At 44.8% G+C, this 24,545-nt stretch overlaps 7 protein-coding genes across 8 annotated transcripts; 4 read left to right on the top strand and 3 right to left on the bottom strand.

The window, feature by feature from the left end:
- Positions 1-7,477: 7,477 nt before the first annotated feature.
- Positions 7,478-8,625, top strand: LOC111074482 (protein unc-50 homolog). Its single transcript, XM_022367286.2, has 3 exons — positions 7,478-7,854; positions 7,946-8,305; positions 8,379-8,625. The coding sequence occupies exons 1-3, from the start codon at positions 7,524-7,526 to the stop codon at positions 8,513-8,515; spliced, it is 828 nt and encodes a 275-aa protein (XP_022222978.2). The 5' UTR covers positions 7,478-7,523; the 3' UTR covers positions 8,516-8,625.
- Positions 8,626-8,694: 69 nt separating this feature from the next.
- On the bottom strand, positions 8,695-9,696 carry LOC111074841 (39S ribosomal protein L19, mitochondrial). The gene is made up of 2 exons (XM_022367807.2): positions 9,654-9,696; positions 8,695-9,599 (listed from the first exon to the last, which is right to left on the bottom strand). Exons 1-2 carry the CDS (start codon positions 9,694-9,696, stop codon positions 8,695-8,697), a joined length of 948 nt encoding a protein of 315 aa, XP_022223499.2.
- A 682-nt stretch (positions 9,697-10,378) lies between these two features.
- Positions 10,379-14,264, bottom strand: LOC111074445 (zinc finger protein 585A). Its single transcript, XM_041595051.1, has 8 exons — positions 13,404-14,264; positions 13,227-13,340; positions 12,515-13,155; positions 12,420-12,478; positions 12,163-12,275; positions 12,023-12,100; positions 10,610-11,958; positions 10,379-10,542 (listed from the first exon to the last, which is right to left on the bottom strand). Exons 1-7 carry the CDS (start codon positions 14,213-14,215, stop codon positions 10,659-10,661), a joined length of 3,117 nt encoding a protein of 1,038 aa, XP_041450985.1. The 5' UTR covers positions 14,216-14,264; the 3' UTR covers positions 10,379-10,542; positions 10,610-10,658.
- A 465-nt stretch (positions 14,265-14,729) lies between these two features.
- LOC111074494 (putative riboflavin kinase) lies at positions 14,730-15,669 on the top strand. Its single transcript, XM_022367297.2, has 2 exons — positions 14,730-15,084; positions 15,161-15,669. The coding sequence occupies exons 1-2, from the start codon at positions 14,835-14,837 to the stop codon at positions 15,541-15,543; spliced, it is 633 nt and encodes a 210-aa protein (XP_022222989.1). The 5' UTR covers positions 14,730-14,834; the 3' UTR covers positions 15,544-15,669.
- A 400-nt stretch (positions 15,670-16,069) lies between these two features.
- On the top strand, positions 16,070-18,336 carry LOC111074468 (amidophosphoribosyltransferase). Its single transcript, XM_022367266.2, has 2 exons — positions 16,070-16,179; positions 16,243-18,336. Exon 2 carries the CDS (start codon positions 16,263-16,265, stop codon positions 17,895-17,897), a length of 1,635 nt encoding a protein of 544 aa, XP_022222958.2. The 5' UTR covers positions 16,070-16,179; positions 16,243-16,262; the 3' UTR covers positions 17,898-18,336.
- On the bottom strand, positions 18,293-20,098 carry LOC111074477 (transcription initiation factor TFIID subunit 7). Its single transcript, XM_022367275.2, has one exon. It carries the CDS (start codon positions 19,994-19,996, stop codon positions 18,647-18,649), a length of 1,350 nt encoding a protein of 449 aa, XP_022222967.2. The 5' UTR covers positions 19,997-20,098; the 3' UTR covers positions 18,293-18,646.
- Positions 20,099-20,397: 299 nt separating this feature from the next.
- LOC111074455 (ER membrane protein complex subunit 1) lies at positions 20,398-24,502 on the top strand. 2 transcript variants are annotated; one of them, XM_022367245.2, is made up of 12 exons: positions 20,398-20,633; positions 20,719-21,361; positions 21,433-21,579; positions 21,648-21,960; positions 22,032-22,052; positions 22,132-22,466; positions 22,528-22,722; positions 22,787-22,864; positions 22,926-23,127; positions 23,194-23,346; positions 23,409-23,813; positions 23,874-24,502. In XM_022367245.2, the coding sequence occupies exons 1-12, from the start codon at positions 20,536-20,538 to the stop codon at positions 24,032-24,034; spliced, it is 2,751 nt and encodes a 916-aa protein (XP_022222937.2). In that variant the 5' UTR covers positions 20,398-20,535; the 3' UTR covers positions 24,035-24,502. The 2 variants fall into 2 exon arrangements, with proteins under 2 accessions (XP_022222937.2, XP_022222945.2); XM_022367253.2 differs by lacking the exon at positions 22,032-22,052.
- Positions 24,503-24,545: the final 43 nt, after the last annotated feature.

Below are 24,545 nucleotides of genomic sequence, written 5' to 3'. Positions count from 1 at the left end.
ACATGTGAATAAAAAACAGGTAAGGGTACGGGTAAGGTTTTCCTGCGTGTAAGAGATACTTTTTTTTAGCAACATGTGTTTTTTCTATAGAAAAGAATTTCGTTTGTGTTTTTTGTTGGTTTTTTCTTCCTGGCATAAATCGACTTATTGGTCTTTTGTGAAAAGGTTCGAGGTGCAAATGTCAGCTGTAGGGGGGAGAGCAGAGCGTTGTAATGTGAGCAATTAGAGAGTCTCTCGGACGGGCTGAAGATGAAGTATCAGTAACGCAGGGAGTTGTAGATGTTGATGGAGGTGTATCCGTGGTCGTCTACAGGTGTCAACCGATACTTAGGATACGCACAAGTTGTCATCGGCTCTATGGATACGTGGTTGATGGGCGGGCGGATATGGTGTCTCCAATTTCAGCTTAAATCAAGTTCGATTCCACTCCCATAATTTGGCTTGTGTCCCATCTGGCAATTGCATGATTCACTAGCATTTTCAGCTGCTCCGGAGCCCAAGCCTTTCTCCCAGTTCCCTTTGAGTTTTCCCCTACCGCAGGTGCTCCGTTCCCGTCTCACACATCCATCAATAATTTCACATTTTGCCCCGAAAGTGAAGTGCATAAATTTCTGCATTTCTGCTTCGATTTGCCAAGGGTTAAATTGCATTTTTCAGCTGGTCATTGTGGTTGACAATAAGGGGAACAAGCAGTCAATAGGTTTCCCTCTATGATTCTCTGCTTTTCCTCTCACTGGTTTTTCTCTGGAAAATTGTAATAATTTCTGCCGAGGGTGTGGAGGAACATTGCAATCTGAATAAAGGTGTTGAATTTTTACCTACAATGGTAAACCCTTTTATTTTTCAATATTTGTAGTATTGTTTCCTTCTCGGTGGTAACTTTTTTTTTGTAGTAAATGTTGCTAATTGGAACAGCTGGTTTTCGAATGGAAATAAAAGAGTAATATTGGAAAAAATAGTGGAGAAAAAATGCTGATAAAATTGGGTAAAATATTTATGAAAGAATTCCCAGAAAAATTCTTTATTAAACCCTGTTTTGTTTCTGTTTCTTTATTGAAGTCTGCCATTTTCTATAATTAAAAGACTTTTCATACACGCCCAAAGAACTTTCTTTTACGGCCGTTTATCTAATAAACCATTCAAAAGTTTATCCTAACATGACCTTGTAGAAGCTTCTTTTCATTTCCCACAAAAACTTTTCCCTTTCACTAGCTTCTGGAAACATTTTACTCTTCCCTTGGTTTCAATGAACTTTTTCCTCAGAGTAGCTGCGCCATTTTGGAGTCAGAACTCACCCTTTTTTCGGCTCTCTGAGACTCCATTTTTTTCCGCCTGTCTTCAGCCACACTTCATAATAGTTTTGTTGCTGCCACACGCACTCCACTACACACTCCACACACACTTCAGATGCTCCCTCTGCAGATGCCCTTCGTTTTCAACTACAATTTACAGCGCCTAATAAAAACAAAATGAAATTAAAGGCTATGCATTGCTCCCCCCTTTCATTGTTTTTATTTATTTTTGGATACCCCTCGCTCTCTTTTGGCAGACGGGGGGCCAATCAACGCCAAGGGATTAGATGGTTTTCGGGCGTGTGGCACCACAAGATCTTTGTCATTGAACTTGAAAAAGAAGCCGAAGATGAGGCACGTTTTTGCCTCTACCCTTTCAACACATTTGGAACGCACCGCCCTTCCCCTAAGGGGCTCTCTATATATAAACCGATTGTTGCCGCATGCCCGAACCCTTTTTTTCCTTTATATCTTTATATCTCTCTCTCTCTCGCCTGTTGCATCATCATGATGCATGATCGTGCTGCTACCCTCGTCAAACATTCGAGTGCGTAGCTCTGAAAATTAACCACCAATAAAAAGGCAACACTTCATAAAAAGTGCCTTCCGTTTTTTTCCCCTCTATATCCGCATCCGCTCCCTTTATCGGATCCTTTGTGCTCTGTCTGTTGCCTGTTGCATGCCCCTCCATATAGACTTTTTAGATGATGTTGTAATCGAGAAGTAAACACCCTTAATTTGATTTTTAGCGCCACTTAATAGGAGGGCACTTTTTTTTACATACGCGCATAGGGTGTGTTTTTTTTTGCTTTTTTTTATATGGATGGGGAGGGAGGGTAAAAAATACGAACATGGTAATTGGTGTATCCTGCTGGCTGCTGCCGCGCGTTGTGTGGCACGATTATGTAATTGACCTTTTTGCGGGGAGAGAGCAGGGGCCATGCAGGGAATGGGCGTGGCATGATCGGATATTTTTTAAGGACATGATGGCTTTTTTTTTATGTTGTGTTCTGGGGGTTGTAGGGTAATGAGGGGATAAGTGCTGATTAGTTTATTGATTGTTCTATTATTGATAAAGTGGTTGATCTTTCTGTGGTAGATGATCCTTTTGGACTTCCATAATTTATTCATAGATGATCCTCCATAATTGATTATTTTTTAGCAGTTTAGATTAGTCTTGAAGTGGAGCCAGCGCCAGCGCCAGCCCGCATTCTGCTAATCATAATAGAATCCAACCTCCGTCTACTCCAGCAACAGATCCTGTGCCATTTCCATGAAATGGAAATTTTCCTTAGATTTTTTGGACATCCATCTGCTGCTGCTGCTGCTGTTGCTGCTGTTGCTGCTGCCTTTGTCTTTATAATGAATTCATCACATCAAATGCTGATCCCGATCGCATGTCCCGTCGATTGCCACAGAAAGAGAACCAGACAGAGCGAGAGAGAGTTGCCAACAATTGAAATCCAACAAGCGAGCGGCTGAAGGACACAAAATTCAAATGTCATTCAAATAACGGCTGTGCGGACAATGGGCCGCCAGAACGAGGCACGGGCCCTAGTCCTAGCACACGGAGTGGGAGTACCTTTACTCTAGCAGTAGGAAAAGGTGGATGAGAGTTCCGTGGAGTGGGAGCAACGCCTGCATCTCATTTCCAGGGGCAATGGCAAATGGCAAATCTCTCTCGCTTTCGAATACGATTTGTATGCGGCGTGGCGGCGTGGCAATATCCTGGGCACAGGATACATGTTCATATATATTGTTATTATATTCCGCTTCCATCCGGTTTGGGCTGTTCAGCTGATGGACGGCTAGAAAAACATCCAAAGGCGACAATGATGATGACGAGGACAAAGTTGGACCACTGGCAGTGGCACTGCCAACGGTTGAGGCGAGGCCCAGCGGTCTCGACTTCCTTTCTGCCGCCAAACCGCACAACAGATGAGGGACGGTGAAGACCTGATCTCGATCCTGTTGCCCGATACGAGTGACGTTCAGGTTTCTTTCTGTGCCCCGATAAGCGTGACATTTTCATATTGTTGGCGATCTAAATCTGTATGCCATTCATTCCATTGATGGTCGATGGCCGATGGACATCTTTGCCTTCGTCTGAGGCCAATCACACGCTGAAGGGATTAGCAGAAGTGAAGTTTTTTATCTGGGCTAATTGGAGCGTTCGTTCTCTGCCGAGAGGACAGCCATGAAATGAGAGTCCATTCAGCCGATGGGCTAGCTTTGATTGTATGCCTTCTTCGTTAAGTACTTTCTTTATGTCCACGCAATTGGCGTTAAATCTGAGCTGACATTTAGCCCAGGTCTCAATCAGAGTTGGAAAGTTTCTACGATCATTTTTGGCAGCTGTTGAAGGAGTGAAGGACCTCCACGTCGCATCACGAATGGCAGCAGCAGCAGTTAATTTTTCCATTCATTTTTGGAGCACAACAAATTTTCATAACTTGAAAAATTACCCAAAAACTACCAGAAATTAGGGCATAACTCCATTACTTCTCTGTATAAGAGAGAGGGGAGCCAAGTCAGGGCCAGTGCCAGTGCCAGAACCAGGGGCAGATGTCAAAGATCTGCTAAAGATCACACTAAACATCGTCGCGTCGCCAAGCAGAAGCTGGAGCTGCGCCTTCGCTCAACTCATTTGAATGAAAGGGAATTCCATTTCCCGGGAAAAACAAACACAAATTCCAAATTCCCGAAGGAGCAGACATAAGAAAATCATTTGTGAGACACCCTTAAAGCGAAAGAGCAAACACTCGGGGGTTAAGGCAAGAGGGTCCACAAGGGTCCAGGGGTCGCCTTTTCGGAATGTAAATGTCGCGTGTTCGGAGACGCGACATTGGCGCGTAAGATTTGTGTGTTTCCGGGGTCGCAATGCCAGTCTCAGGGGTCGGGGGTCGGGGTTCGCCTATAATAGGCTCATTTCCTTGCCTGCTCCTTGGCTCCTTGCTCCTTGCTCCCTGCTCCCTGCTCCTTTAGCATCGTAATAGCGTAAACATTTAACGGGAGCGTGCGCTGCGCACGCGCAACATTGCCTCACACGAGTGCCTCGAGACCCTCGTCGTTCCTAACCCCTGACTGATCCCCGAGTTCTTTGGTTCACTTTTTGAGACTATTGTTTGATATCCTTAAGGATTTTCGCGTCTTATGATTGATTCAGTGTTTTGTTTTGTATTGTTATTCCCATGATTTCTCCATGTTACACGATCACAATCTTGTGGCATTCTCCCTCTATGGCAAGCATGATTAATCTTTGATGCTTCTTTGTGGGTAGGGATTTCAGGAGTGGGTTGCCATTCCAGTAGTTCGTTTGACAAAATATTGAAGTGATTCATGATTTGGCATAAAGAATTGATCGTCAGTGATTGTTGTTTAGTGGTTGAATGGAAATCGAGAAAAAGCTGAACTAACTGGAAAGAAAAGAAAGCGGACAAGCGAAGAGATTTATTGATATTCAATCGCAAAAGAGTTTTAAAAGAGATTAGGTATGTTTTAATTAAAGAATTTATATTTATATGGTTTAAAAATTATGATTGGAGCATTATAAAGCGCTGAATTCAGCCATAGGGGAGGAAATAAAGAACTAGATTGATATCAACGTTAAGACTATCTTCTGTGATTAATTAATTATTAAATTAATAAATTAATAAACAAATAATTAAATTTATTAAATCTATTAAATTAGCTTGGAAGGCCTTGCTGCTCTGACTATAAACATTAATTAAAATGTAGGATTAATCCTAGGCTAAAATATTGTAAATAAATAAAGTAAATAATTTATTAAATATTATCTCAGCTGAAATGTGATATATAAACATCTGTATTTTATTTTAAGAGTGTAGTACAGCCGCTCTATACATGTGGCTTCTATGCTTTTGCTTATCAGAGATTTTAAAGCCATTTAAATTACTTGTAGGGGTATGATCTGAATAATCTAGAAGCAACCGCAGCGTAAATTTAATTTAAAAAATAGGAAAAATACCAGACTCCAAAAGTCAAATAGTCAACAGTCAGTCAGAGACGTAGAAGTACATTCAATGCTTCTGTCTAAAGATGTTTTAAGAACCCCCCAAGTCACTCTTTCACATGTGATATTACGTTCAATTCTTCCATGTTCAATCCTTCCCTTAAACCTTCTCCTTTTGGACTATTCAAAGCAGCAACATCTGAAACCCCTGCAGCAGCCGCAACATGATGCATGTGGCATATTTAACACCTCCAATTCATAATGAATGAGTTAAGAGCATCAACAAACTAAGCAAGAACATATCGATCGCGCGGCTACTGCGCCTGTGTGCCATGTGAAGGAGCGAAGTGCTTGTTCGGATACGCCAGGGATACGCCCGCATGGGGCAGGACATGTGTTAATCAAGCAGCAACCTCAGCAGCTCTCTGCTCCCTGCCCTTTGCAGATGGACTAATTTTTGTGTAACAACGAGAAGTGGAGTCGAGTGGAGTGGAGTAGAGGCAACAGCTGCCCCGAAGGACTAAAAATAGTTGAGAGGCAAGGTGCAGGTTTCAAGGGATAGAAATGGTCTGGTTGTAGGGGGGGTAGGGGGACGGCTGACTGGCGCAATTTATGTGACAGAATTCTCATGTTTTCGCTTAATTTTCATTTAATTTTTATGGGCGCCAAAAACTGTCAGACAACCAACGGCTGCTGCTGCTGATGTTGCTTTTTGGTTGCTGCGATATCCAGCCAATTTTGGACATATTTCAGGGCTAACAAAGAAGGTAACATGAGCTAAAAAACCAATAGAAGACACAAAAACTGTGACAATGAGAGAAAAGCGCAATTGTTGCAGAATTACAATTGAATGCAATCCGGAAGTGTCCTGCGTGGACAAGGATCGATCGCCCAAGTGTTTCACTCAAACAGCACAGAAACTGCGGGAGAGCGAGAGAAACGCTCACTGAGAGACTCTCTCTCTCTCTTTGAGAGAAATCTACCCCTAGGAGATGCAGCGGGATCAGCTCAAAAACTGAGTGAATCTCGGGGAGATCTAACCAGCCATAGGGGTTGCCTCTAAGTAAGGTCAAACTTGACCTCTAAGACGACCTCAATGTCGGCTGGGAGAGAGATTCAAGCGAGCGAGTGCGCGCGCGCGCGCGCTCTGGTTGCTCCTTTTTGTTTGTCCGCTTCCTTTGGCAGGGTCATTGTGTGACCTTTTCTGCCGTTCGCCGTTCTCCTTTGGCACCCGCTTGCCATTGTCTTTTGGGCCGCTGGCATCGTTGACAAAAGGCAAAGGGCATTGCAATAAATGTGATAAAGATTGTTTTTTGTCCCTGTCCGAGCAATTGCTTGGAGACCGTGCCATAAATTGCCCCTAGGTCCAGCCCAGCCCGGTGATCGCTGACCGTTGATCGTTGCTCATTGGGTTTTTGGGTCTACGCTGAATGATGCCTTAATTGTTGCCCGGCAGCTGAAACTGACCGATTCCATTGAATCAATGTCCAGAAATTGTGGGTGTTTAACGTATGTTTTGCCGGTTTTAAATGGTTCGCTTTTGATTGTGCGATACATATTGGGGCATCGTACATATGTAATCCCTTAATTTATGACTATAAACCTGTTATAGGAGAAGTGCAGACTGAGGAATTGGCACACACATTTTTAGGTTACAGTCATATTCAAAACAGTTATGAATATTTCAAAATTACTAGTCAATTAAAATTTGAATTTAACGGGGGCAGAGCTGCCGCCATTATCCAGCAATATGATGGTGGTGCCCTCTGTTGATAGTTACATGAACTAATATTTTGGTATTTTTTGTTAGAATAAGAATGTATATTTCGGTATATTTCTGAGGGTATGACGGTATATTATATATTGATAAATAAAAATAAATGAAACCCACAGCCAAATATCCACAATAGAGCTGTCAAACGATTGATAGTTGAGCCATCGATAGCTTTGAATGTTTTGAAAAAACAATCGATACTATCGTGATAGTATCGGGCTGAAATAATTATTAAAAACCCATTGAAACCTTTTAGGAACTTGTCCATTGTAAAAATTAGATGCCACCTGTCGATTTTTTTTACAAATTTGTTTTCGTATTTTATAGCAGCCAATCCAAACATATCAAAAGCGCAACGACTGTAGCTCGATACTATCATGATAGTCTGAAAACTGTCGATAGTAGGGGCAATCAGTAAAATATCGATACTATCGATAGTGCCCTCGATGGTTTGACACCTCTAATCCACAAAACAAAACAAAAAATGAGCCAATATAGCCACGTTAAGTATACAACATCGCCTACACCGTCCGTGGTGTCGGTCTACTCGAGCGCCTCGCGGCTCCACTCGCACCTGCCGCCCCCAGTGAACCATCGAAAGGATTGCCTGTCAGCGACAACAAAGAGTTACAAATATCTGCGCCGCCTGCTCAAATTCAATCAAATGGACTTCGAATTTGCACTATGGCAAATGATATATCTGCTAATAGCACCCCAGAAGGTGTATAGGAACTTTAACTATAGAAAACAAACCAAATCACAATTCGCCCGCGACGATCCGGCATTTCTGGTGCTCTTGATTGTCTGTCTATGTGGTAAGTGTCGGCCCACCCACCCACTCGTCATCGTCGTCTCCCCACCATAGTAAAAGTTTCTGTATGCTAATTTCTGTGCTCTACTCTGCAGTGACATCTCTGGGATTTGCCTATGTCTTGGGCCTGAGCTTCTGGCAGAGCATCGGCTTCATCTTCTATGTGATTGGCGTGGATTGTCTTCTAGCTGGCGTTATTATTGCATCATTTTTTTGGGCGATTACAAATCGCGTTTTGCGCACCAACAGCCTGGAGCCGGACATTGAGTGGGGCTATGCCTTCGATGTGCATTTGAATGCCTTCTTTCCGCCCCTCATGCTGTTGCACTGCATCCAGCTATTCTTCTACAACTGGCTGATTAGTCACACATGGTTCATATCGCGATTCCTGGGCAACACTTTCTGGCTATTTGGCATGAGCTACTATGTTTATATCACCTTCCTGGGCTACAACTGTGAGTAAATGGTTGGGGGGGAGGATGTACATACATGGGAATGCAGGATATTAATTTTGGGTTTCTCTTGCAGGCATTCCCCATCTGAAGAACACCCGTCTCATACTCATTGCGCTGCCCATTATCTTCCTTTTGTATCTGGTCGTTACAATCATTGGCTGGAATGCCACGATATCCTTTGTCAACTTCTACAAGTATCGCGTTTATTAAACGCCCAATGTGTATTGTAAATTATTTTGCTTTTAGCTACTAAGCAAGTCCACCCTCTCCACTCATCTACGACTATGACTAATAAACTAAACGATCTAGCAATATCCAAAGTTCTTAATAGTTCTTCAATCATACAACACGTTTTGGGTTTATTAATCTATGGATAACAAATGCATTTCTTATGCAAGCTGCTCGGGCTTTACAAAGGTGCGCTTCCGCTTATTACGCTTGCGCTGCAGCTCCAAGCTGTGCAGTTCCGTGTGAACCTCGGCAAAGACCTCCGTCTGCTCCTCCTCGGGTATGGTGGAGCGATATTGTTTCATCAGATCGTACTTCTCCCAAGGCTTTTGCACCTTCTCCGCCGATTTGCGATGCTTGTCCTTAATATACTGATCAATATTCGCCACGCCGCTTAGGTTTTGACGCTCCCAACGCTCCAGCCAGGGCCGCGGACGGAGGACGACTTTGATGTCATTCACCGGCACTGGAGCACCCTCCTCCAGATGTTCGGCTTCCATGCTCTCATCAAACGTGCTGTACTCCGGCAGAGCGTCGCGGAGGTAAAACAGGCTGTCGTCCAGACGCTTCTCGAGACGCAGCACCTCCACTTTTTGGATGGTGGGATCGTACAGCTCGTAGACCACCTCCATGCCCTGGTGATCAATCACGTTCCGCAGTACGAAACGAGCGCGCAGACCGCAACGGTCACGATTGATGCAAATGCCGACAAAACGACTGGTCTTGCCCGCAGCATGGGGGTCGGAGCTGGTCACCGCCATTATGGAGCCCACATAGAACTCCGGCAGATCAATTTGACGCCGCCGGTCCAGCATATCTAAGCGCTCCAGCTTCTCACGGATCGGGTTGCGCCATTCCACTTTGGGATCGGGCAGGAATTCGGGATAAATGAACCGATAATTCGAGGGCACGATGGGCTTGCGTACCGCTGTGGGCGTGGGTGCGGGTGTCGGCAGCTGAGCTGCAGCTGGCGGAGTCGCCACAGTTTTCTGTTCGGCTGGCGGCTCGGCGCCATCCGATACAACAGCGGCAGCGGCATGTTGCGTGGTTTTTGTGGAAAAAGTGACTGAAAAAAGGCGTTGGATGTAAGTTTTTCGTTGGGAAGCTCAAGAGTACGTACCGATTCGATTGAAGGCGCACTGTTGTGCCCATCTTTTGCTCATAGCCCTGCTTACGTTCATTTTTATTAATTTTACCCCGAAATAAATGTTTAGATAATCATGCTTCGTACAGCTGATCGGAAAGAAGAGCTTAACCCACTTAAGCCCCCACAATTTAAACAGTGGAACGACTTTAGTTAATATAATATAATATAATACAGTTTGTAAATTCATCTCGTAGATCCATTCTATCATATCCTTCCCTTTTGCATACAAAAAAAAATTACGACGATATCCTTTACCTGAACAGGGAATGCTAAAAACCCCCCTGGTCGACAATGGGCTAACGTTCTTTTTTTTTATCGGAAATCATATTCATGGGTTTTGATAATAGGCTTAATATTACTAGCTGGCCAAGACACTCTACCCTAAACATATAATTGTCCGCAAATTTTCCGCAAGATTATCCAACTTTAAAGACCTCTTTATTGGATTGCTTTTAAAAAAAATGTTAAATAAAAAAAGTCAAGACAAATGTCAAATTGGACATGGTAACTACACATATGTAGCATACTAACTACATATGCGCAGAAGAAAATTACATATTCAAAGAGAGAGAAAGGAGAGAATAGGAAAATGGTATAAACCAAGGATATGAATGCGTTCCAGTGGATTCCAGCATTAAACAAAAATGCTTTCCAGCTCAAGAATTTATTTAACATGTCGATATGAGTATTATATAATGTAAGAATAGTTAACAAAATTAGGAACCAACTTCCAGTCTTTTTGGCGAAATCAAAAATATAAACCTAACCACAGAATTATTCATTAAAGTTCTGCAAATTTTTTCTAAATAAATGTCGTTAAGTAAAAAATAAATCTTCAAGCACATTCATCGTCCTGATTTTCCTGCAAAAGAAACAAAACCAAAAAAAAATTAAAAATTCAATGGCAATTTTAGACGAGGCAAACGTACAACCAAACGCTTTCCATGCATATTTTCTTTAGTTAAGCTCGCCACGTTGTTAGACGCCGCCATTTTGTGCATCTCCAGTTTGAAACTTTCGTCCTCGCATATGTTCGTCAAGATCTGCAATTGAACTGAATTTTCTGTCGCAGGGCAAGCACTCGTGAGACTCGTGGGTAAGAGTAACATGTTGATTTAGCACACACCCTTGCTCAAATTTAATGCCGCAGAGCCTGCAGTTGTAGGGACCTTTATCCGTGTACTTGCTGGTGTGCGATTCCAGGAAATACTTTGATCGAAATTTCTTGTTGCAAGCTAAACACTTGTAAGGACGTTCGCCAGTGTGAATAACAGCGTGCGCAACCAGGTCACGCCTGCGCAGAAACTTCAAGCCACAATCTGAGCATTTGAAATTACATTCGCCAATGTGAATAAGAGTGTGCTCCTTTAGGTCGTACTTTTTCGCAAATTTTTTGTCGCACTGCGAGCACTCGTAAGGACGTTCGCCAGTGTGAATTTGAGTGTGCCTAATCAACGATTGATTGGCCTTAAATTTTTTGTGGCACTGCGTGCACTCGTAAGGACGTTCGTCAGAGTGCTTACGAACGTGTCCATTCAATTCATCCTTGCGCAAAAATTTCATGTCGCAATGCGAGCACGCGAAAGGACGAACCAGAGTAATGTGAAGAAGCCTGTGCCTATCTAGAGAGTTCTTGCGAGAATATTTCTTGCCGCAATCCAAGCACTCGTGAGGACGCTTGCCAGAGTGTACAAGACCATGCCTTTGTAGCGAATACTTAGTCTTAAATGGCATCTCGCAAATCAAGCATTTGTAAGGACGAGAGTCAGAGTGCGTAAGAGCGTGTCCAATCAATTCATGCTTGCTCACAAATTTCTTGCCACAGTTCGAGCACTTGTAAGGAAGTTTCCCAGCGTGAAAAAGAAGGTGCCTGTCCAAGTTTTGCTTCGACGTATATTTTTTGTCGCACTGTGTGCACTCGTAAAGACGAGCGGCAGAGTGCGTACAAGCATGCTCATTCAGGTCATACTTGCTCAAAAATGTCTTGCTACAATGCGAGCAAGCGAAAGGACGATCCCCAATAGTGTGGACAAGACTGTGACTATCCAGGGAGCGCTTGAGCTGAAATTTCTTGTCGCAGTGCGAGCACTCGTAAGGACGTTCGCCAGTGTGATTACGAATGTGCTCAACCAGTTTATATTTGCGATTAAATGTCTTCTTGCAAAACGTGCACTCGTGGTGAGGACATCCGACGTCCGAGTGCGTATGAGTGTGAGCAGACAGTGAAGTTACTGACGTAAATTTCTCATCGCACTTCTTGCACGCAAAATTCAATTTTCTTGTTTAGTATAAAATAAAATGTTAATATGAAATTGCATTAATAGGCCAGCAGATGGTCTTACTTTGGCAGTGATGGGCTCTTGGTATGGCTTAATGTATCAGTGTCGTCGGTATCGTCGGTGTCGTCGCCGCACTTCATCCTGGTGGGATCAAAAAAATATTTAATGTCTATTCAACCAATCGATATGATTGAAAAACCCACTTCTTTGGCAATGATGGACTCCTTGAGAGACTTGGGGAAAGCATTTCTGAATCAATCTGCTTCGATTTTATCTGTTTCCTGGCCCCACAGGGACTACCTCTAGTAACTTCTTGGCTGCGCTCCAGTTGCCCTTGTTCTTGATGGCGATCCGATTTGATCTGTTTACTGGCACTACGGGGAGTAGCTCCTGTATCTCCTTGGCTACGTTCCAATTTTGAAGGTGATGTATCTTTTTGGTTACGCTCCAGTTGCTCTTGTTCTTGATGGCGATCCGATTTGATCTGTTTCCTGGCCCTACGGGGAGTAGCTCCTGTATATCCTTGGCTATCCACCAGTTTTAATGCTCCTGCATCTCCTTGGCTATGCTCCAGTTTTAGTTCTTCTGTATCTCCTTGGCTGCGCTCCAGTTTTGAGGCTAATGTATCATTTTGGCTGCGCTCCAGTTGCCCTTGTTCTTGATGGTGATCCGATTTGTTCCGTTTCGTGGAACTACGGGGAGTAGCTCCAGTATCTCCTTGGCTTTGCTTCAGTTTTGAAGGTTCTGTAACTTCTTGGCTATGCTCCAGCTTAGCGTGGATCTGCAGATAAATTACGTCGTTGAATTCTGCATTGCATTGAATGCAGTTAAATGGTCCATCGTTTTTGTGGGTGTTCTTGTGCACCAGGAAGTCATCGATTTCCGTGAATGAGCGCGGGCAACGGCGGCAATCAAAGAGTTCCAATGTATTGTGATCCTTGAGATGTCGCATTAGACTGCGTTTATTTGCATAGAAGCGTGAGCACTGGGGACATTTATGGCACATCTCATTCATGTGAAAATCGAGCTTTTCCTTCGAGTCAAACCTCTTGTTGCACTCCGGACATGGAAATTCTTCGGTGCTACGATTTTTTCTGGGAGAAATGCTCTCCTTACGATCCTGACGATCATTCTTGTGACTGTCTTCTGGTTTCTTCTTTTTGGGTGACGGCGTGTTCTTATTTCCAAGAGGTTTTCTTTCGATTTTTTAGTGAGAAAATAAAACGAAATTTAGCAATAATTAGGTTTTAGGAGCCAAGTGGCTTACCTTTTGGACGTCTGCTTGTTATTGTGACAGGACGTGTGTCTACTTAGCTGGAACTTAGTCATGAATGCGTTGCCACACACCTGGCAGACATACGACACCTTGCCACATTGACGCCTGGGGTGGGGATAATATCAATTATAATTTATGTGTGTACAAACTCTGCTCAGTAATACTTACAATTCATGCCATTTTATATTTTCTTCGCGCGAAATTACCTTGCTGCACCACCTGCACTCAAATGGTATTAACTTCGACTGGGTATCAGTTTCGCCCTTCTCGGTATCCGTTGATATGCTCATGAGAAGTTCCATCACATCTGGAGAGTCCTCTTTATTGAAATGCTGCCGATCAGTTGTCCCAGTTTCATGCATCTTTTTTACTTTCTTGCATATGCGTGCCTCCTCTTTTGTGGTATCGTTCTCTAATATTACATTCTTAAGTGTTGATTCTGGCACCTGAGCCAGCTCGGGTATTTGTTCCATTTCAACGCTCATCTTCATACGAGCCTGTCTATCAGCGAATTCCGTTAGAGGATTCCTCAATATGCAAGTGTCTTCCTCAACCGCATCATCCGTGTCAATGTTAAAAGTGAGGACTGTCTCCGTCTGCATTTCAGTCATTGGATCTTTCTCATTTCTTTCAGAGGGAAAGATGATGCACTTGCGAAACTCATCATAAATGTAATGCTCAACTACGTCGTCCAACTTATCGGCCGGCACCGCGACTTCGTGCTCTGGCTCCATCTCCTTGCTTTCGTTTGCACGCATAAGATCCTCCTCCTCGTCGCTATTTGTTATGGTATACGTTTCTTCATTATCCGAAACTTTTGCCAATACTAAATGACAACGTGTGGTGGCCGCCGCAGGTGGCTTCTTTGTTTTTTTTATGGTAAGTTGACGATAATTTGCCATGCTTTGTTCCAATATTAACTTGAAACGATATGCATTTTGGGCGGCCTGAATGCACGAGAGGCATATATACTGAGACATAGCGTCGCCGCGCTGCACAGTATAGTTTTTGCAGCACTGTTGCAGCACATAGGCGATGCGGTCCAATTTGGGATCACAGATATCCGCAAAAATGTACACAAGTGTGACGGAGCCGTCCAGACACACTCGGCACACATTTTCCATCCTTTGGGTTTGCATCAAACTAAATTAACTTAATCTAATTTTTGTTAAAATTTCGGCGGCAAAATTAACGCGTCCATTCTTTTCCATTTCCGATTTCCGATTACCGATTAGCTGGCAACTTTGAAGTGTTGAAGCGTGCCAATCTGGCGCAATAAATTGCTCAAATCACCGTTAAATTAAACTTTGAGTGTTGCAGTTTGCGCATTTAACTTGTAAAAAATACAAGCTAATCTTATCTAATCTTGTTGATCAACAGATTAAAAATTATAAAATTTCTGTGGGGCTTTTCAATGCTTTTTTGTGTGCCCTTTTTAAATCCACGCGCACTTTCCGAACCAAAACCAAACAGGTTGGCAGCACCTTAGCAGTCAGCTGATTTCGGCTCGTTGAAAATTTAGCTTTATAATAATTAATTATAATATTAGTTATGCGAGTGGTGCTGCGGCAATCAAAGCGAGCGATACAGTGATGATCAATGTCTCATTATTTTGCTGGTCTGAATAAATTTTCCTGTAACGTGATCCACACCCAGTGGAAGCCAACAATCAGCAATTGCATTTTGCTCAACCGCAACTCGGCGAGAACTTGGAAGACTTTTGAACGCCACCACAACACGACAAGCAGCCGCCAGAGCAACCAAATGCTGAACCAACTTCCTCTTTATGCCAGCGGCGAGATTGTAAGGGGATTTGGCCGGGGCTCCAAAGAGCTGGGCATTCCAACAGGTTCGTGGGAATTGTACCATGACCGCGAAGGTCGTTTCCAATAGATAACCAAACCACTCATCAATTTTATTTATAGCCAACTTTCCGCTGGAGGTGGTCAAGTCTCTGCCCGAATCCCTGCTCACGGGCGTATACTACGGTTGGGCGAATGTGGACAACGGACCCGTACACAAAATGGTTCTCAGCGTCGGTTGGAATCCCTTCTACAACAACACGGAAAAGAGCGTGGAGACGCATATGCTGCATGAATTCAACTGCGATCTGTATGGCCAGTTACTCAAGATCTGCATCGTGGGCTATCTGCGACCGGAGAAAAGCTTCGACTCGCTGGAGGCACTGATAACCGCCATCAAGGTGGACATTGAGCAGGCCAAAACGAAGCTCGACTCGACGGAAAATAAGAAGCTAAAAGAGGCTACCTACTTTGACAAAAATCCTAGCGAATGCGAATGTAAATAGTTATTCCAGCACGTATCTTATCATTTAATTAGCACTATGTACATAAGTGAGTTCGAATATCGATTCAGGTACTTAAGTTGGGTGTTCAACATGACAAGAAAATAAATTGTACAACATATACCTGCATATAATTCCATATTTTCCAAATCTAAATGATTAACCTTATTAAAAATAACAATCTAACCTGCCCTTGGGATGGAAAACTGCAAACGCATCAGATTTAGATCCGCTATTAGTTCAATCATAATTATATAGCTTTAATTATCATAATTTAATGGCTGAAAGTCTCCGATTTGTTAATTTATTTATTATTAAATAATTTGTTTGGCTAAAAATATCGCGTATTCTTATCGATAGATGCACATTTCCTTCAAAACACTTTAATATGATAAATATCCACTGCGGTTAGATTGCGCTTTACTCATCTGAAATTTCGACTTAAGTTATTACATTTCTCAACCTAGTCTGCATTCTTTATATAGTTTTAGTTTTCTAAGTCGCGTATCGATAGTTATAGCATATCGATATTGCGCTTGATCGGACCGGACGACCCACCCCCCCGACACCAAGAAGCAAGGTGCGCGTGCGAAGCGTGCGAGGAATTTTCGTGTATAAAACCGTTGCGTAAATCAACAGGTAAATCATTCGACGCTTTGGTCCAACTGCCCAACTAACTAGAATATCAAACTGCATTTGTAGCCAGCGGCAGCAGCAACAACATGTCGACGCCACCGGAGCAGCAACAACATGTGCGCGTGGTTGAAACAGCGCAACAAGTGGAGGCTGCCTCGGCATTGACTGCCCTGCCCACGTCCATTGGGGAGAGCAAGGAGTTAACCGGTTTGACGCACGAATGTGGAGTGTTTGGGGCCATTGCCTGCGGAGATTGGCCCACGCAGATGGACATTGCGCACGTGATTTGCCTGGGCCTGGTGGCACTGCAGCATCGCGGCCAAGAATCGGCTGGCATTGCCACCAGCGAAGGCAAGTGCTCCAAGAACTTCAACGTCCACAAGGGCATGGGCATGATCAGCACCCTCTTCAACGACGACTCGATGAAGAAGCTGCGCGGCAACTTGGGCATTGGACACACGCGCTACTCCACCGCCGGAGGCTCGGGAGTGGTCAACTGCCAGCCCTTTGTGGTGCACACGGCCCACGGTGCCATGGCACTGGCTCACAACGGTGAGCTGGTCAACAACGAATCTCTGCGCCGCGAGGTATTGGCCCGTGGTGTGGGTCTTTCCACCCACAGCGACAGTGAGCTGATTGCCCAGTCGCTGTGCTGTGCACCAGAGGATGTGTCCGAGCTGGACGGCCCCAACTGGCCGGCCAGGATCAGGCACTTCATGATGCTGGCTCCCCTCTCCTACTCGCTGGTCATCATGCTAAAGGACAAGATCTACGCGGTACGCGACACCTACGGCAATCGGCCTCTGTGCATTGGAAAGATTGTGCCCATCAATGCGGGCCACGGCAACAGCTCGGAGACCCCGGCCGACGGCTGGGTGGTGTCGAGTGAGAGTTGTGGTTTCCTCTCCATCGGAGCCCGCTATGTGCGCGAAGTGGAGCCCGGCGAAATCGTGGAGCTGACACGCAGCGGCTACCGCACTGTGGACATTGTCGAGCGTCCGGACTTCAAGCGCATGGCATTCTGCATCTTCGAGTACGTCTACTTTGCCCGTGGCGACAGCATCTTTGAGGGTCAGATGGTCTACTCCGTGCGCATGCAGTGCGGCCGGCAGCTGTGGCGCGAGGCTCCCGTCGAGGCGGATATTGTGAGTTCGGTGCCCGAGTCTGGCACGGCGGCGTCCCATGGCTATGCCCGGGAATCTGGTCTGGAGTTTGCCGAAGTGCTCTGCAGAAATCGCTATGTGGGACGCACCTTTATCCAGCCCTCCACACGCCTCCGCCAGCTGGGAGTGGCCAAGAAATTCGGTGCCCTGTCGGAGAATGTGGCCGGAAAGCGACTGGTCCTCATCGACGACTCCATTGTGAGGGGCAACACCATCGGGCCGATTATCAAGCTGCTGCGCGACGCCGGGGCACGCGAGGTACACATACGCATTGCCAGCCCCCCACTGCAATATCCCTGCTACATGGGCATCAATATACCCACGCGCGAGGAGCTGATTGCCAACAAGCTGAATGCCGAGCAATTGGCCCGCCATGTGGGCGCCGACAGCTTGGCTTATCTAAGTGTCGCCGGTCTGGTGCAGGCTGTCCAGCTGAAGCAGCAGTCGGCCGATATTGGCGATGGTGATGGCAAGGGCAAAGGCAAGGCCATGGGGCATTGCACCGCTTGCCTCACCGGCGAGTATCCAGGCGGCCTGCCCGACGAACTGAGCTGGTGATTGGGATGAAAAAGACGATGAAGGAAAATGTTCGGAAAATGTAGTTCAAAAATGTAGGTTCTGGAAACCAGTTTGCATCCCCCGCCCCACCCCCATATATTATTTACTCCTCTACGCTCGCCCCCACCCACCAACCAAACAAGAATATGCAACAAACAGTATCAAAGCCATTGGAGGGCCCGCAATTTGCTGTCACAAATTTATGCATTTAGAACCCATTCCGCTTCTACTATTTACTATTTTTTTTAGAGACTAACAACTATTTTAGGTCGTAAGTGAAGAGCGCTCTCTAAAAAGACATCCACTATACTCATAGTACAAAATGTAGCCTTCTATGTTGCCTACCTGTGCCAAAATGCACTTTACTTTTGAATATCATAATACGTTTGTTAATTGCAAATGCCAATAAAAGACATTTTAATCATAAAGAAAACAATGAAAAATACATCATCAAAAAATTGGCAGTACAGATATCAGATATCATCATCAGCATCATAGCAAGGTCTGTTCAATCAGCCGCCGCCATTGGGTCAATGGTTGTAATGCATCATTTCAGATCTGGACTGCCAGTTGGTTGTCAGCCCTGTATTAGTAATTGAACTAGATCTCGATATCTTGGTACACTAACTTGATCTTGGCACCAATCCGAACCAGATCTAAAGAACAATAAACCATACAGGGACACAACCAGCTACACATCCAGCTACATTCAAAAACTTTAAACTTATTCTACTTAAAATATGTATTACCTAGGATTCTAGCATATTCTCAAAGTCTTTAAGCTCCAGCTCTCTTTCAATGACCTGCGTATACAAGTTATCCAGAGTCTCCTGCATGCGCTGCTTAAGTGTGGCATTTTGAATGGATGCAATTTCCATTGATTTTTGCGTCTGCTGTGACTTCAGCTCACTGAGCTGCCGAGTCAGCTGGTTGATCTTCTCGTGCACCTGCTGTTGTGTGTACTGCGGCTGCGGTTCGTCCATAAACTCCATGTTCTCAAACTCTTCCCGTTTCGTTAGCATTTGGCTGTCGTAGAAGCCGCTTGGGGCTGCCAGATTCGAGCTGGAGCCAGCGGCACTCAATTTGGGACTGCTCGGCTCTTGGCCAAACATGGCTTTGGTGAACTCGTTCTGCTCCATTTTCATGCCGCTGGTGCCGCCCGCACCGCTGGTGCTGGCTCCAAAGAAGTCCGACATCCGTGAATCGTCTGCTGAAAGGCGGGATGAATCCTCCAGTTCGCGTCGCTGCATCGTGTTGTTCCGCTGTTCGCCCTCGTCTTCGTCATCTGTGGTGGATACCTCCTCGCCAAAGATGTCGTGGGCTGCCACGCCCATGTTGGGAGCACGGTGCTGAGTGGCAAAGTTGCTGGTATCATCATCATCCGATTCCACATTGATATCGCGCTGCATGCCACTCTCGTTGATGGCCTTTTCGCTGGCATTCATCGTGTTGTCGTCCTGCATTTCATCATCCGCGTCGTTGTAGTTCTTGATATCCGACTGATCCAGATCGTCGGAGGGCTTGTCCTCCTCATTGATTATCTCGTAGTCGACACGCACCGCTTCGTTGTCGATTCGCAGCAAGTGCTTGACCTCCTTCTCGATTTCGGGTGCCTCCACGTTCTTCTTTTTTAGCGTCTTGCGGAAGCGACGCTTGCGAACATTCTTGCAGGGCGGCGTTATGCCATGTGGCCACAAATACTTCTTGTCCACCTTGTTGGGATCCTTCTTCTTGTTCTTGTTGGGCGACTCCTTCTCTGTTTCCTCATCAGGCTCCTCCTTACAGATGAGGATTTGGCAAATATCCGCCGATTTGTAGAAACTCTTGTTGTCAATTGTCTTGTAGCTCTCCACAACCGTCGGCAGGTCCACGAGCTTCGTGTAGAGCAGCTGGTCGTCCAGCCGCACCTCACCGTATCGCAGATCCTGATCCAATTGTATGGATAATCTATCCTTTATATTCCCCGCCTGGATGGCTTCGTGGACAGTGTCGGCCATTTCCTTCGGTACACGCATTATGAAGTGGCTCTCCAGCTCAATGCCATCGTCGCGCGGCTTACGCTCATTTTCCTTGGCCTTGTCGCTCTTCTTTTCGAACATTTATTAGCGCTTAAATATATTTACTTGGCGATTTTTCCAGAAATCGTGGACAAATGCTTGTTGTGGTTTTTGTGTTAGTGCTGTAAAATCTGGAGCTGTTCAACACTTACTGATATCGATAACTGCTCCAATTTCTTCTTAATTTTTTTTGACCTTTTTTGCTTATACTCTTATTTCATAAAAAGTCCAATAAAACGCAGTCCTTAAAATTATGCACATTTTAGAAAATTGATTCATCAGTTGGATGAAATTATTTGTTTAGCACTGGAGCTATTAGTTATAATGCAATATAAAATCGAATATCAAGATGAAGGAATATGATTTTCCTCTGTTTAATTACGGTATTTTCTGAAAATGAGACGGTATATTTCCCGGTATTTTTAACCGAACCGCGGTCACACTGTTCTTACCACCCCCCTTTGCCATGACGGAAAACACGAATTAATGTGGATTTTTTATAATTTATAACATAAAAACGCATTTGTAGTTAAATTTTTTGTGCTTGTGGCAGTCGGAAGCAAACCAGCAAGACACACAAAATGCTAGGCATCAATGTTTTAGCCGGTATCCCCATAGCGCTCTTACTTTTGAGCACCTGCTCGGCGCTGTACGAGGACCAGATTAAGAAATTCGACTGGTAAGTGACACAACACAACCCATTCATTTGACCATTGACCACATCCATCTGTGTAACGAGTCGTATGTTCATAATTTATAACCAGGCGAAGCGTGCATGTGGGAGCCCTGAAGCAATCTCGCGTCGATTTAAATCACTTTCAACCGCGTTTGCTGGTCAGCACTCATGAGGATGTCGTGGCCTTATTATGCCCGAAAACCGGCGCCATTGTGTGGCGACAGGTGCTCGAACAGAAGCCGCGCGGCGACATTAAGCTGCTCCAAGTGAGCGGTTTCTCGGTGGACAGCAGCGATACGGCCGCAGCACCAATTGGCACCAACTTGGGATTCGATATGCTCACCGTGCAGGGCCATGCGCCGGCTCTGGTGCGTGGCTGGAACACCAATATTGGCACAATCGAATGGGAGTGGTCCATAAATCCATTGAATTCGGAGAAGGCCCAGGATGCCGTCTGGTTCTATAGCAATTCAATTCTGTATCACATTGTGCCGGCTTGGCGAAGCCACCTCGAGGTCACCGCATACTTTGCCAGCTCTGGCCACAGCACTGGCAGCACCAGCAAGATCATGGCCTCTTGGATCACAAGAGAAAGCTGTACCCTCAGCGGCACCTTTTACGTTTGTGTGGACGGCAAGCAGTTGATTAGCTTGGATTTGGTCTCAAAGAGCACACAAGTGATAAGAACAGCGCTGGAAACTGAGCCTCAGGGAACAATTCAGGCAGTAGAGGTAGGGACAAGGATTCCTGGAACTGGAAGGAGTAGCGAAAGATTAACTTTTAATTGCAATTTCCCCAACAGGGTCTCAATGGCGTGGTGATTGTTGATGGCAAACTCGTGAGCGTCAATGTGAATCAGGCCGTGTGCCGTGCCCTCCAGGGCTCCAGCTATCTTGTAGGCAGCTTTAACTATCGCAAAATTGTGGTCTCTGCGGAACTCACATCAGGAGTAGGTTCCCCCCTATTCATGCTAGATTCCACGCTCTATGCTTATTAATATTTAAATTCTTTGTTTAGAATCTCAAAATCAATGCTGTGTATTTGGATAACTGCACGCCCGTTGCCGAGTTGCAGCAGAGTCTACAGTTCCCCGAGCACTTTGGCACTCCCACGTTAAACAGCTTTGATTGCAAGCTGAAGCGCCAGGGCGATGGCAAGAGCTGTATGTTTGTGTTCAGCACCAGCGCCGAGTCCATTGTGGCCGTGCAGCAGGGAAAAGTGCGTTGGTCACGCGAGGAGGCGCTGGCCAATGTCATTGATTCGCAGTTCATGGATCTGCCCCTGGCCGATACCGAGGGCACTTTGGAGAGCGAAATGAAGGGCAAAGCTGGTAGGTTACGTTTACTTAATGCTAAGAATTAGTTTATTTAATGTTTAATCCTGAAAATTGCCTACCAAAAGTGGATTCCACAAGTTTTGACAGTAAGATATGCCGCAATCTCTATTTAATTGCATCTTTACGAGCCTCTTTTATCTAATTTGTTGACTTTTCTCTCATTAGGAGATATTGCCAGCGCTTTTTTGCGTCGCATTAGCACGCAGGCTGTTCAAATCCGAAGCCTATTTCTGCACGTCATCGGTCTGGGTCCACCGCCCACGGATACACAGCGGGCGGGTCTGGTACGCGACTCCTTTGGCCTGCACAAGATGCTCGTGCTGCTCACACGCAACGGCAAGATATTTGGCGTCGACAACATCTCGGGCAAACATCACTGGCAGCTCTATCTACCGAAAGTGAATGGCTTCGACAATGCCGAGCAAATGCGTTTGATTGTACAGCGCACGGCCAAGCACTTTCCACTGCAGCCCCTGTGCGCCATTCTGGCCAAGAATTCTGTAAGTTTTGGCCTAAAAGAACTCTTCGAATTATGTATTATAAATTCTCATTTATCTACAGATCAATGGCAATGGGGTGCTGTATCGCTTCAATCCCATCACGGGACAGGCAACGGAGGGCGGCCTGCTGCAGCTCGACTTTAAGATCAAACAGCTCTCATTGCTGGCCGAGACGGAAAAGGACTTTGTCAAGGGCATACTGATACTGGATGCCTCTAATAAGGTGCATGTGTATCCCCAGCATGCCACACCATTGGTAAGTGAAAGCATATCTTGTCCCAAAAGTGACCTTTGACCCTCTCTATGAATATATTTTGCAGGCCAATGGAATGTATCTGTACACTGCTGATGTGAAAAGCGCACAACTCGAGGGATACTTTGTGAAATATGCGGGTGGAGTGAGTGACTGCAACTTCTGAGCGTAGAATCATCCACTAATTTAATATTTTTCCTCTACAGAAACTGTCGTGCACACAAATTTGGAATGCCCGCTTGGGCGGTCATAATTCAGAGCAACAAATCATTGCTGTGGCCGGCAAGAATCCCATCGAACATGTCCACTCCCAGGGCCGTGTGCTGGGCGATCGTTCTGTGCTCTACAAATATATCAATCCCAATTTGGTGGCCTTCGTTACCCAGGCCCCTGATGCCACACACAAATGTAAGTTCGGTCTGCCAGCGCCAAAAGTATTTAGTTTAATTTAAAAAATAATTGTTTTTCCTTTAGCCGTTCTTAATTTGTATTTGGTTGATGTTGTGTCGGGCTCTGTGATATTCTCGATGACCCATCGCAAGGTGCGCGCTCCATTGTCCATTGTACACGCGGAAAATTGGCTCGCTTACTCGTACTTTAATGAGAAAGTGCGACGCACAGAGATTAGTAAGTGAAAAAGAAAACATTTTAATCTGATTATTTTATACGAAATATATTTAATTTTATAGCCACTATTGAACTGTACGAGGGCAAGGGGCAGGCAAACAGCAGCGTCTGGAGCTCCCTGCAGGCACCGCCCATGCCGCTCGTGGAGCGTCAATCCTATATCATACCTGCAATTGTCGAAGCGCTACGCGAGACAATCACCGAGCGCGGAATTACCAATAAGCATGTGCTAATTGGCACTGCCAGTGGTTCCATTATTGAAATGCCATGGCATTTGCTGGATCCTCGCCGTCCCATTGCTTCCACGACCCAGGGACGCGAAGAGGGGGCCATTCCCTATATACCCGAGTTGCCTTTGCCCACGGAGAGCCATATTAACTATAACCAGACGGTGGCACGCCTGCGTAACATTTACACTGCGCCCAGCGGTCTGGAGAGTACCTGTCTAGTCGTTGCCACGGGTTTGGGTATGCACTAAACGTTATAGTTATCCATCGGGATGCCCTAATTGTATCCTTTAATTGCAGATTTGTTCGTTACCCGCGTTGCGCCCTCGAAGACGTTCGATTTGTTGAAAGAAGACTTTGACTATATACTAATTTCCATAGTGCTAGTCGCTCTCACATCGGGCTCGTTGATTGTTAAGCATTTAGCGTCGCGTAAATTGCTCAAGCAGGCGTGGAAATAGGCGTGGCGTGTGGTGGGCATTATTATTATTAAATAATTGCTTTATATACATACATATACAATTTTACTGCGACCAAATACAACAAGGGATGATGATGATGATGACGCGAAAAGGAATGATTAGAAGCGATGAGAATATTGAATATACATAACATAATTCTAGTAGCTGCATTAAATCCAAAATAATGCAATCGATGAACCATATTTTCTCAACGCTAAGGCCTAGGCAATTATTTATAATTAATTATATAGCGTTAAATCAACAAACAAAAATATGTAATTCTAATTAGCTGTTGAAAAAGGGTTATTCATTGCATTTTTATGTTCCTTTTTTGATTTGTGTGTATGTTTCAATTTTCCATATATGAAAAATATCAGCATTGAAGTTGTGTGTTTAAAATTTAGTTAATAAATGCATTTGTAAAGGAGGACAATGGTAAATAAAATGTTTTTTTTTTGTCGTAATCATAATTAAATAAAATTATTATTTATTTTAAATCACGCTCATTTCA

This window comes from Drosophila obscura, unplaced genomic scaffold, assembly GCF_018151105.1.
Source record: "Drosophila obscura isolate BZ-5 IFL unplaced genomic scaffold, ASM1815110v1 contig_4, whole genome shotgun sequence".
Taxonomy (NCBI): domain Eukaryota; kingdom Metazoa; phylum Arthropoda; class Insecta; order Diptera; family Drosophilidae; genus Drosophila; species Drosophila obscura.
This window is presented reverse-complemented; position numbering and strand designations above follow the sequence as displayed.